The 13584-nt window shown below is 45.6% G+C and overlaps 1 protein-coding gene across 1 annotated transcript in view; it reads right to left on the bottom strand.

Moving 5' to 3' along the window:
• Positions 1–13584, bottom strand: part of LOC138644485 (protein mono-ADP-ribosyltransferase PARP15-like) — a 124456-nt gene that overhangs the window by 19243 nt on the left and 91629 nt on the right. The window contains exon 10 of the mRNA XM_069732906.1: positions 13102–13147. Coding sequence (XP_069589007.1) covers positions 13102–13147 — 46 coding nt within the window. The remainder of the gene's footprint in view (positions 1–13101; positions 13148–13584) is intronic.

The raw sequence follows: 13584 nt of genomic DNA, 5'->3' as shown, positions 1-13584 counted from the left end.
GTGTGTGTAGGAGGAGGAGAGGGCAATGATGGGGGTAATGGGACAGAAGGCAATGATTGGGTTGACAGGGCAATGATGGGGCAGAAGGCAATAATTGGCTTATAATATGGGTGGTGGGGAGGAAGCAATGATGGTGGTGGGGGAGGAAATGATGGAGGTGGTGAATGGGCAATAATGGGGGTGGTGGGGAGAAGGAAATGATGGAGGCGGTATAATGGGCAATAATGGGGGTGGTGGGGAGGAGGAAATGATGGAGGTGGTGTAATGGGCAATGATGGGGGTGGTGGGGAAAGGACAATGATGGGGTGGTGGGGAGGAGGCAATGATGGAGGTGGTGGAATGGGTAATGATGGGGGTGGTGGGGAAAAGGCAATGATGGGGATGGTGGGGGAGGGGAGGAGACAATGATGGAGGTGGTGGAATGGGTAATAATGGGGGTGGTGGGGGAAAATACAATAATGGTGGTAGTGGAAAGGGCAATGATGGGGATGGTGGGGGAGGAGGAAATGATGGAGGTGTTGGAATGGGTAATGATGTTGTGGTTGGGGAGAAGGCAATGATGGTGCAAGTGGAAAGGACAATGAAGGGGTGGTGGGGAGAAAGCAATGATAGAGGTGGTGAAGAGGGCAATCATGGGGTGGGGGAGAGGGCAATAATGAAATTCGAGGGGGGAGGAGGACAATGAGGGGTGTGGGGGATTGGGATGGGAAGAAGGGGGATTTATAATGTATTTAGGAACAGGGGAAAGTGGAGGAAGACGTTATTAGCGATTATTATGGCTAACACAGTCCCTTAGTATAAAGTGTACTCACTTATTATGTATAGCACAGTCCCTTAGTATATAGTGTACTCAATTATTATGTATAAAACCATCCTTAGTTACATAGTTTCCTTTTTTGTTATGTATAACACCGTCCCTTATTATGTACCATCCTCTCTAGTTATATATGATGCCCTCCCTTATATAGCTTCCTCTGCTGTTATGTACAGTGCTGTCTCTTGCATAGTGTATTCTTGTTATTTTTGTTATTCACAGTGCCCTCTTTTATTACATAGTCCCCTCTCTTGTTAGATATAAAATGACTACTGATGGAGGAGCCAGTGACCAGACTACCAGTCCATCAGCTCCTCATTTAGAAAAGAAGCTTTCCCATGCTCCATCAGCCATTATTGCATTATACAGCTAACAAGACAGGACGGTATGTAATAAAAAACAGGGCTCTATAAAATCCAATATGTAAGGGACGGTGCTGTATATAACAAGAGAGGGCACTGTATAATAAGGGACGGCAATATACACAATAAAGGAGACTATGTGTGTATGTGTGTGGTTTTCTATGTATATATATATATATATATATATATATATATACAGTGGGGCAAAAAAGTATTTAGTCAGTCAGCAATAGTGCAAGTTCCACCACTTAAAAAGATGAGAGGCGTCTGTAATTTACATCATAGGTAGACCTCAACAATGGGAGACAAACTGAGAAAAAAAAATCCAGAAAATCACATTGTCTGTTTTTTTAACATTTTATTTGCATATTATGGTGGAAAATAAGTATTTGGTCAGAAACAAAATTTCATCTCAATACTTTGTAATATATCCTTTGTTGGCAATGACAGAGGTCAAACGTTTTCTGTAAGTCTTCACAAGGTTGCCACACACTGTTGTTGGTATGTTGGCCCATTCCTCCATGCAGATCTCCTCTAGAGCAGTGATGTTTTTGGCTTTTCGCTTGGCAACACAGACTTTCAACTCCCTCCAAAGGTTTTCTATAGGGTTGAGATCTGGAGACTGGCTAGGCCACTCCAGGACCTTGAAATGCTTCTTACGAAGCCACTCCTTCGTTGCCCTGGCGGTGTGCTTTGGATCATTGTCATGTTGAAAGACCCAGCCACGTTTCATCTTCTTCAATGCCCTTGCTGATGGAAGGAGGTTTGCACTCAAAATCTCACGATACATGGCCCCATTCATTCTTTCATGTACCCGGATCAGTCGTCCTGGCCCCTTTGCAGAGAAACAGCCCCAAAGCATGATGTTTCCACCACCATGCTTTACAGTAGGTATGGTGTTTGATGGATGCAACTCAGTATTCTTTTTCCTCCAAACACGACAAGTTGTGTTTCTACCAAACAGTTCCAGTTTGGTTTCATCAGACCATAGGACATTCTCCCAAAACTCCTCTGGATCATCCAAATGCTCTCTAGCAAACTTCAGACGGGCCCGGACATGTACTGGCTTAAGCAGTGGGACACGTCTGGCAGTGCAGGATCTGAGTCCATGGTGGCGTAGTGTGTTACTTATGGTAGGCCTTGTTACATTGGTCCCAGCTCTCTGCAGTTCATTCACTAGGTCCCCCCGCGTGGTTCTGGGATTTTTGCTCACCGTTCTTGTGATCATTCTGACCCCACGGGGTGGGATTTTGCGTGGAGCCCCAGATCGATGGAGATTATCAGTGGTCTTGTATGTCTTCCATTTTCTAATTATTCCTCCCATTGTTGATTTTTTCCCTCCAAGCTGGTTGGCGATTGCAGATTCAGTCTTCCCAGCCTGGTGCAGGGCTACAATTTTGTTTCTGGTGCCCTTTGACAGCTCTTTGGTCTTCACCATAGTGGAGTTTGGAGTCAGACTGTTTGAGGGTGTGCACAGGTGTCTTTTTATACTGATAACAAGTTTAAATAGGTGTCATTACTACAGGTAATGAGTGGAGGAAAGAGGAGACTCTTAAAGAAGAAGTTACAGGTCTGTGAGAGCCTGAAATCTTCATTGTTTGTTTCTGACCAAATACTTATTTTCCACCATAATATGCAAATAAAATGTTAAAAAAACAGACAATGTGATTTTCTGGATTTTTTTTTCTCAGTTTGTCTCCCACAGTTGAGGTCTACCTATGATGTAAATTACAGACGCCTCTCATCTTTTTAAGTGGTGGAACTTGCACTATTGCTGACTGACTAAATACTTTTTTGCCCCACTGTATATATATATATTGTAAGGGTTTCACTCACTCAAGTGCGACGGCTGACACTCAGGAGGCACGTTCCATTAAAAGTTAACAGGGTTTATTGCTCCATAAACCACATAGCAAAATAACAGAAAGCAAATAGTCTTTAGCTCAGGAAAAGAAAAACAAGTGTCCAGTCCTTCAGGCTCAGTCCTGGAGCCTTAACACACTCTGTAGGGTTTCACCTCCACACATATCTCCTGTGTTAAACATTAGCCATTCTTTTATAGGTCTAACCACACCCAGGAACCCATCACATGATTAGACATGTGGTTATTACATCACCACAGGTCCTGAAACACACATAGATAGGCATGGTTAAGTCACAGCGACAAGCCACCTATGTGACACATATCTCCCATCGACTATACGACCTTTAGCCACACTACATATCTTCCCCCTCTGCTTAAAGCCATGGGGCTAGGCACTTTCCCCCACTAGACAAAGGATTCTTGATAGGGCATCAGCATTACCGTGCAGCTTCCCGGCCCTATGTTCCACATGGAAACTGAAGTCATGCAGGCTAAGAACCAACGGGTGACCCTAGCATTTCTACCCTTCGTTTCCCTCATCCATCTAAGTGGGGCAAGGTCGGATATCAATCTAAATTTACGTCCCAGCAGATAGTACCGTAACGTGTCCACCGCCCACTTTATGGCCAAACACTCCTTTTCTACGACTGAGTAATTCTTCTCAGACGAGGACAGTTTCCTACTCAGATAGAGAACAGGATGCTCCTCCCCATGTAGCTCTTGGGAAAGGACTGCTCCTACCCCAACATCTGAGGCATCTGTTTGAAGAATAAACTCTTTCTTAAAGTTTGGGGCCATCAGAATGGGTTGCTTACACAGAGCCTCTTTCATTTCTTGGAAGGCTGACTCTGTCTCTTTGGACCATTTAACCATTACTGATTTCGTCCCCTTTAGCAGATCAGTCAGAGGCGCAGCCACCGTGGCGAAGTTTGGGATGAACCTCGTGTAATATCCCACGATCCCCAGAAAGGCTTTAACTTGCTTTTTGGAGAGTGGCTTTGGCCATGTTTGAATTGCCTCCACTTTACTGATTTGGGGTTTTATTTCTCCACGGTCATATCCTAGGTACTTAGCCTCTTCCTTACCCAAGGCACACTTCTTCGGGTTTATTGTAAACCCCGCCTCCCTTAGAGCATCAAACACCGCTTGTACTTTTTCCAGATGACTCTCCCAGTCCGGGCTAAAGATGACGATATCATCCAGGTACGCAGCAGCGTATGGCTTATGGGGTGCAAGGATTCTATCCATAGCCCTCTGGAAGGTCGCCGGAGCTCCCTGTAGGCCAAACAGCATCCGGACATACTGGAAGCATCCATCTGCTGTAGAAAACGCCGTCTTCTCCTTGGCTTCCTGTGCCATGGGAATCTGCCAATACCCATTCATCATATCCAAGGTGGTTATATACCTGGCGGGCCCAAGTCTTTCGATGAGCTCATCAACGCCGGGCATGGGATATGCGTCGAACTTGGAGACCTCATTCAACTTCCGATAGTCATTGCAAAATCTCCACTCTCCATCAGGTTTTGGGACCAGGACAATTGGGCTCGACCAACCGCTCTTGGATTCCTCAATTACTCCAATCTTCAACATACGCTCCACCTCCTTGGAGATTACTTCTCGACGGGCCTCAGAAATTCGGTAGGGCTTCACGTTCACCCACCCATGTGGCTCTGTCAGAACCTCGTGCTCTATGACCTTCGTGTCTCCTGGCAACTCTGAAAACAGGTCCCTGTTCTTCTGCAGTAACTCCCGACACTGCTGTTTCTGGGCCTTCGATAGCGTCTCTGCTATAGTAACCCCTCCAACCTCACCTTCTGGGTTGCTTAGCAAAGATGGAGTTACTGCCGGCTCTCTATCTTGACATGGCTTGATGAGGTTGTCTTGGTAGACTTGGATTGGTTTCCGTCTTCCTGGTTGGTGAATTTTATAGTTTACCTCACCAAGCTTCTCGATGACCTCATATGACCTTGCTCTCCACCGTCGGAACTAACACAAGAACTCGGTCTTCCGGATTGAACTGCCTAACTCTTGCAGACCGGTTGTAGACCCTGGCCTGAGCATCTTGTGCCTGGAGGAGGTGTTCTTTCACGATAGGCATCACCTTTGCAATCCTCTGCTGCATCAGGCCCACATGCTCAATGACGCTTCTGTGGGGCGTGACTTCGGCTTCCCAGGTTTCCTTGGCTATATCCAGGAGTCCACGCGGATGTAGGCCATATAGAAGCTCAAACGGTGAGAACCCTGTGGAGGCCTGTGGAACTTCACGAATGGAAAACATCAGATATGGTAAGAGACAGTCCCAGTCTCTACCGTCTTTCTCTAATGCTTTTCTCAGCATAATTTAAGTGTCTTGTTAAATCTCTCAACAAGGCCATCTGACTGGGGATGGTACACCGAGGTCCTCAACTGGGAGATTTTCAGGACTTTGCATAACTCCCTCATCACCTTGCTCATGAAAGGTGTCTCCTGGTCAGTCAGGATCTCCTTCGGCAGACCTGTCTGATATGATCTGGTGGCCTTGGAGCAGCATGAGACGTACTCTGGAGAAGGTGGCCCCTGTACTGACCGCAAACCCTGAACCTAGCAGTGCAACTAGAAGTAGCCGTGGGGGGTACCTAACACTCCCTAGACCCCTCGACACAGCCTAAGAAACTAACTACCCCTAAAGTCAGAAACAGGAAACCTATCTTGCATCAGAGAAAATCCCCAAAGGACAGACAGCCCCCCACATATATTGACTGTGAGAGGAGAGGGAAAAAACATACGCAGACATGAAATCAGGATTTAGCATAGGAGGCCATACTAGCTAAATAGAAAGAATAGAACAGAGTACTATGCGGTCAGTATTAAAACACTAGAAAATATCCACCACAGAAAATACAAAATACCACATCTGACTAAAGACATGGAGGGTATATCTGCATCTCCAGAGACACAGCAAGGCTGCAAAAAATACTTCACAGACAAAGCTGGACAAGAAAAAACATGAAAATGCACAGAACTATAAGGTCCACAGCAGGTGGACAGCAAAAACAAAGCCAGGACTTATCTTTGAAGAAAAGCACAGCGAACAGGAGAGACCAGAAGGGATGTGAATCCTCCAAAAACAATGGACAACTGGCAGGGACTAAAGAGTCCTGCAAAGCTATATACCCCAGTCAGTTTTGCAATTAGTTGATACACCTGTCCAATCCTGCAGTCCAGGCACAACTGCATTACCCTCTACAACCACCGGAGGGAGCCCAAAAGCTAAATTCACAACACCTGTCCAGGAAAACACATGGACCAACTCGCGGGCTATACTCTTCGAGGAAGAATTTCTCAAGGGAATTGCCTCAGGATAGCGTGTGGCATAGTCCATCCTGACTAATATATACTGATGGCCCCGGGCTGATTTAACTAAGGGACCGACCAAGTCCATGGCAATTCTCTCGAATGGCACCTCAATAATGGGCAATGGCACAAGGGGGGTCCGGAAATGAGGAGTGGGAGCAGTTAGCTGACATGTAGGGCAGGACCTGCAATAGTTCACTATTTCCCGGTGACACCCAGGCCAATAGAACCTCTGCACAACCCATTCCTACTTTTTATCCACCCCTAGGTGTCCACCCAAGATGTGTGAATGGGCCATGTCCAACACCTTCCGTCTATATGGACCCGGCACTACCAACTGCTCTACCAACTCTTCCCTTATTTTCGTGACCCGGTACAACAACTCCACACTCATCAGAAAATAGGAAAATCTTGCGTCTGCCCCCGGCTCCTGTACAACCCCATTAATAACTGTGACATTATTAAAGGCTTCCCTCAGAGTGGGGTCCCTATGTTGGGCAGTCCCAAAATTTTCACCAGTTACCTCTAACTCCAGAATGTCAGATGCAGGGGACACTTCCTCCTCATCCCCAACCAGAACACAAAAAGGAAACCTGTCTGTCTCTGGGTGTGGTGATACCTTTTTAGGGTTCATTGGTTCCCTACTCTTGCTAGCGACCTCAGAACCCTTTCCCCACAAATCCCAAAACAAACAGAAATCCTGGCCAATAATTATAGGGTGCAACAAGTCCCGAACGATGCCGACTTCATGGGACTCAGTGCCACACGCCGTTTCAATATCCACCCTGGCCATAGGGTAGTCCTTTGCATCACCATGTATGCACCGCACGCTGACCTTCTTTCCCGGGAGCAGGTGGAAAGGAAAAGTGGCCCTCACCAGAGTCACTAAGCTCCCCGAGTCTAACAGCGCTGTTACTGCTCGACCGTTCACCTTTACGGGACACGCTTGAGGCCCCTCATTGGGCGGAGAGTTCACACTGCAGGCTGGATATGCATAGTATGAACTACGGCGTCCCATGCTGCAGTCCATCTGCTCAGTGGTCTGGGAACAACGGGCAGCTATATGTCCTGGCCCGTGGCACCTCCAACAAATAATATTACACGTAGGAACCTTGGGCACCACTTCCCCCGCCCTTTGTGACCTTGGATGCCACACCCCACCCCTTTTTGGGACTCAGCCCCCTTCTGGGACCCCCAGTACGGCATGGGCTGCCTCCCGAAGGAGCCTTCCAACCCTTGGTATCTCTCAACCACTCCGATCAGCTCGTCGGCATTCTGGGGATCACCCTGGGCAACCCAAGTCTGTATGGGCCTCGGGAGGGAATGCACAAACCGATCCATCATCACTCGTTCTACCATCTTTGCAGGTGTAGATGACTCTGGCTGCAGCCATTTCTGGACCAGGTGCAACAGATCAAACATTTGGGAGCAAGGCGGTTTGTCCCGGTGATAGGCCCAGCAGTGAATTCGCTGTGCCCTAACAGTCAGTGTCACCCCCTCGGCTTTCAATTTGTGATACTCCTTGGCATCCTGCAAGGTCAAGTCATAGTACGCCTTCTGGTGTTCTCCCGTCAGGTATGGCGCCAGGACCTCTGCCCACTGCTCTGGCGGAAGTTTTTCCCTCTCAGCGACCCTCTCAAACACCGTCAGGGAGGCCTCAACATCATCAACGTCATTTTCTGCAATGTGCGTCTTACCGTCTTCCGGACGTGGGTGTCATCAGCCAGACCTGGGGTTGGGGCACTCGTCCTGCCCTGGATGGCAGTTGTCAGAAGCTGCATCTGCTGCCGTTGCTCCTGCTGGCTCTGTTGTATCTGCTGCATCAACAGCCTGTTGGTCTCTTGCTGTATCTGCTGCCGTTGCTCCTGCTGTGACTGAAACTGGACCAAATGTTTCAGCAGGTCCTCGATTTCCCCCGGCAATGCTTGCTGGCTTGCAACAGACTGGACCCAGGACATTCAATAATAGACTTACGTCTCTGCTGGGAACGCTGCCCGCACGTCTACCACCAATTGTAGGGGTTTCACTCACTCAGGTGCGACGGCTGGCACTCAGGAGGCACGTTCCATTAAAAGTTCACAGGGTTTATTGCTCCATAACCCACATAGCAAAATAACAGAAAGCAAATAGCCTTTATCTCAGGAAAAGAAAAACAAGTGTCCAGTCCTTCAGGCTCAGTCCTGGAGCCTTAACACACTCTGTAGGGTTTCACCTCCACACATATCTCCTGTGTTAAACATTAGCCATTCTTTTATAGGTCTAACCACACCCAGGAACCCATCACATGATTAGACATGTGGTTATGACATCACCACAGGTCCTGAAACACACATAGATAGGCATGGTTATGTCACAGCGACAAGCCACCTATGTGACACATATCTCCCATCGACTATACGACCTTTAACCACGCTACAATATATATATATATATATATATATATATATATATATATATATATATATATATATATATATATATAGCTTTGTCACCTTAAAAGGAGGGGGGTCCAGACACATTTCCTGCACAGGGGCCCCAAGTTGTCTGTGTCCGCCCCTGGCCAAACCAGTCATGCTGGAGGACGTTGCAGGCAAAGGAACCTTCTCCACAGCATCTCCAGCCTCTGTCCTATCTGCCACATGTGCTCAGCGTGAATCTGCTCTCATTTGTGAAGAGAACAGGGCGCCAATGTAGAATCTGCCAATCTTGGTATTCTCAGGCAAATGCTAATCGCCCTGCACGGTGTTGGGCTGTAAGCTCAATGCCCACTTGTGGATGTCAGACCATCATACCACCCTCATGGAGTTGGTTTCTGAGAGTTTGAGCAGACACATTGATGTTAGTGGCCTGCAGGAGATAATTTTGCAGAGCTCTGGTACTGCTCTTCCAGTTCCTTCTTGCACAAAGGAGGAGGTAGCAGTCCTGCTGCTGGGTTGTTGCCCTCCTATGGCCTCCTACATTTTGCCTGATGTACTGGCCTGTCTCCTGGTATCTACTCCATGCTCTAGACACTGTGCTTACAGACACAGCTGCCCGTCTTGCCACAGCTCTCATTGATGTGCCATTGTGGATGAGCTGCACTACCTGAGCAACTTCTGTGGGTTGTAGACACCGATTCATGCTACTGCACCTCAAGGGGGAGAGCAAAAATGCAAATGTGACCAAAACAACAGCCAAAAAGTACAGTACCTCTATTGGTGAGAGCAATGACAAAATGCAAAAGTGATAATCACTTAAATGTCCAGAAGTAGCATAGGGCACTTCACAAATGCTATAACACAAAATCCCATATAAATATCAATGGGACCAAGAAGAGATCCCACAATAAAGGTATAAAATCATATTTTATTATAAATAAATATAAAAACAATAAGCAGCACAGTGGCACAGTGGATAGCACAGCAGCCTAGCAGCGCCGGAGTTCTGGGTTCAAACCCCACCAAGGACAACATCTGCAAAGAGTTTGTATGTATCCATCAACTGTTTTGTTTTTATATTTATTTATAATAAAATATGATTTTATACCTTTATTGTGGGATCTCTTCTTGGTCCCATTGATATTTATATGGGATTTTGTGTTATAAAATGCAAAAGTGGACAGAATGGATGAGAACAGAAAAATGGTCTGTGGTCACCCCCTAAAGAACCACTACTTTATAGGGGATGTCTTGCTTGGTCAGAAAGCCTTTCTAACAAAAAAAATGGTGTGCACAGGTGCATATAAAGAGTAGCCATCTCCATATATAACTAGCAAATACAGTTGCAATATGTAACTATAAAGCATATAAAGCATGCAAGCATGAAATATATGAAATTGGAATTGCATTACTGCTCAGTCTTTTGATATTATGAATTGGCCAATTTATGAGCTAAGTATCTTTGTTTTTTTCCTATTTTCTAGAGCAGTAATGCAATTCCAGTTTGATATATTTCATGTTTGCATACTATAGTGTTACAGAGTGCTACTTTATTTGTTAATAAGATAAGAATAGGCTTAGTACATAATGTTACAGGATAGTAACTTTAGCTTGTTCAAGTTAAAGGTGATACAGTTAATGTTTCTGACGAACCCACAATGAGAGGGGGCTAGTACTATAGTAGTATATGTAAGTGGTGCACCCCTGCACTAATCAAAAAAGGAAAGGGTGCAAAACCTGGCCAGTAAATGAACAATAGAAACAAGAGAGAAGACAGACTGGGCCAATAACGGTATGCACACCCATGGATTATATAAACATATCAAACAATTTTAATTTTAATTACACCTCAAAACAGGACATGTACAAGATAAAATCAATTAAAAAGGTCTGGATACAGGACCATATACCATCACCCCTAAACATATGTGGCATAAATAGGCCTAACATATAGAAAGAATGTAACTACATAAATACAAAATATATATATATATATATACAATGTCTCTTGTCCACAGGATATTCTATCAGATCACAGAAAAAATACAGGAACATAATATTGCATATACTCAGATAGATAAAATAAAGTGAGCCAAACCCAGCATACCAAATGGCAAATAATTATAGTAATTTTCTCATATGTAATAATGTGGTCATATGTCAGGATAAGTATGCTCATATATGGCGATGATAATGCCGTAAACAAATATGTCCCTCATGACCCTGATAGGACTCAGAATGCTCCAAGCCACAACCAGGTATGTGGCAAATATCCCACAAAAGTGCAAGAAAACAGGCAAAATATGCTATCCCTAGATTTTCAATATGGGCACACAGTGAGACCATAGTATAGCGTCCCAACGGTATACCTGTGGCACCAATAGTCAGCAAAAGTGTGGCATGAATAGCAATGCCTGAAGAGGACGAGAGACAAATGAAGGGGTGAGGCAGCAAGCCCCACGCGTATCGCTGCAAGCGCAGCTTCGTCAGGGGAAGTGGAATGACACATCCCTCCTGAGGTATAATATACATAAACATAAATGAATTGAGTACAAACTGGTGTGCAGCCAGGGAACGCCGTGCCAGTGGGAGTCGCCGCAGGACGCATGCCGGAAGTGGCTATAGCCGGAAAGTGTTGCCGTTGTCATGGTGCAGTTGCACATGCAGAATGGCAACACTAGGGGGCTAGTACTAGTGAAAGCCAGGCACTTTTCGATAGTGACTCAGATAGGGAAATAAAGTAACAAGGTTAAGTTCAAGTGCAGTGGGCTGGTAGGGCCAGCATGTACCTATCGTTGAAGGCAGTGGGAGGCCGTACTGCAATCCTGTGCGGACATTCCTACAATGCCAGGAGTTCAAGGCACAGCATGGGAGATAAAGGGTGCATCATGTCCTCTGGCACACTGGGGAAGATGGACGAGTAACCGTGTGAAAAGAAAGTAGCGGATCCCGGGTGCACAGCAGAACTGAACAGGAGATCTGTGGGGCTGACGAAGCCAGTGGGCATAGAGTTAGTCCAGGAGGAATGAATGGTAGGGCTGAAGGTGTGTTGTGATGAGGATGATAGGAACGAGAAGTGTTGGGCCCTTTCCCACATATTAGAATATGATGTACTTGAACTGTCCAGTAAACTTCCATTGGTTGAAATGAACTTGGTATCTCCCGTTTGGGTGCGGCGACTCCTGAAGACAGAGGCTTGGAGGCAGCAGAGGACTGCGGCCTGCAAGTGAGTGTGATGCACCCCACACCGGACTGCACACTGAGACTGGGACACAGTTTTACTGTAAAGTGCCGGGGCGTAACTGGACAGCAGCTCAGTCATGACTGCATCTCTCGCCCACTTTACAGCCTGTCTGGCATTTGGTCACATTTTCAGTCATCCTCCGTGTATGTACAAACGATGTTGGGAGGAGTTGTATGGAATGGACTCCTCCTGTGACTGTAGATAGCTATGATTGGAGCAGTTTAACCCCATATATTCTGCGGTAAACAGCGATCATTTCATCTAAGTGGTTAGACAGAAGGAGGTCTCCTCTGACACCTGCCCTGAGCTCCCATGATGCGATAGTGTCCAGCGCTTACATATCACCAGTCACCACAGTAAGTACACACTCCCATCCCTCCAGTTGTGATGATGATGGTCTCATAACTGCAAGTCAACAGCTATATCTCCCACTACCTCAGAAGAGTATTCATGGGTTCTTCATGTGGGAGGCATGGCCAAACACTTCTTCCAGCGGCTTATCTCCCAGAGAACAAAAGAATCGGCCTTTGAAATTGTTGAGAAAGTCAGGTAGCCACCATAAACATTATATAGTTGGGTCACCCTTCATCTGACTTTAGTTTAATGTATATGGGGACTTTGAAGGGATCATCCACTTTCAGAGAAGTTTTTCCAACAACCTCTGGTAGTATTAAAAAACAGAAAAAAAAGTCCTTTACGCACCCACCCCGGGTCCAGTGTAGATTCTCTACCACTGTTCCCAGTGTCAGTTGTTGTCTGCCGCACTGACAACATAACGACTTTGCTACAGCGAGTAACTGAGCTCAGTAGTTCGACTAACATAGATGGCTTGAGCTGCAGATCTGCTGTTGCACTGTCGATGTGATGTCAGCACTACAGATAAGACACCAGGAGCTGCGGCAGAGACTTAGCGCTGGACCTGGGGCGTACAGACCCTTTTTTTTTTACTACTATTGTAGCTTATAGGAAAAACTTTTCTGAAAGGTGATAACCCCTTTAAATTAAGATCCATGTTCTATAACCTTTGTTTGTAAAAAAAAAAAAAAAGAGAAATCACCATATCATACCTTTTTGAAGCATTGCTGATACTATCAATTCTTCCCTTTGCTGTGCCTTAAAAGAAAACATAAAAATGATGTGAAACAAAGCTCAGATAATGGTGATGGAAAAGAGCAAGTACTGAGAAAACCAAAACAATTGAAATACATACAGTGGGAAAAAAAGTATTTAGTCAGCGACCATTTGTGCAAGTTCACCCCCTGAAAAAGATGAGAGAGGCCTGTAATTGACATCATAGGTAGACCACAACTATGAGAGTCAAAATGAGAAAACAAATCCAGAAAATTCCCTTATCTGATTTGGCAAGATTTATTTTGCATACTACGGTGGAAAATAAGTATTTGATCACCTAAAAACATGCAAGATTTATGGCTCTGTAGTAATGGCACCTGTTTGAACTGGTTATCAGTATAAAAGACACCTGTCCACAACCTCAAACAGTCACACTCCAAACTCCACTATGGTGAAGACCAAAAAGTTGTTGAAGGACA

The sequence above is a fragment of the Ranitomeya imitator genome, chromosome 7 (genome assembly GCF_032444005.1).
Source record: "Ranitomeya imitator isolate aRanImi1 chromosome 7, aRanImi1.pri, whole genome shotgun sequence".
NCBI classification, from domain to species: domain Eukaryota; kingdom Metazoa; phylum Chordata; class Amphibia; order Anura; family Dendrobatidae; genus Ranitomeya; species Ranitomeya imitator.
This window is presented reverse-complemented; position numbering and strand designations above follow the sequence as displayed.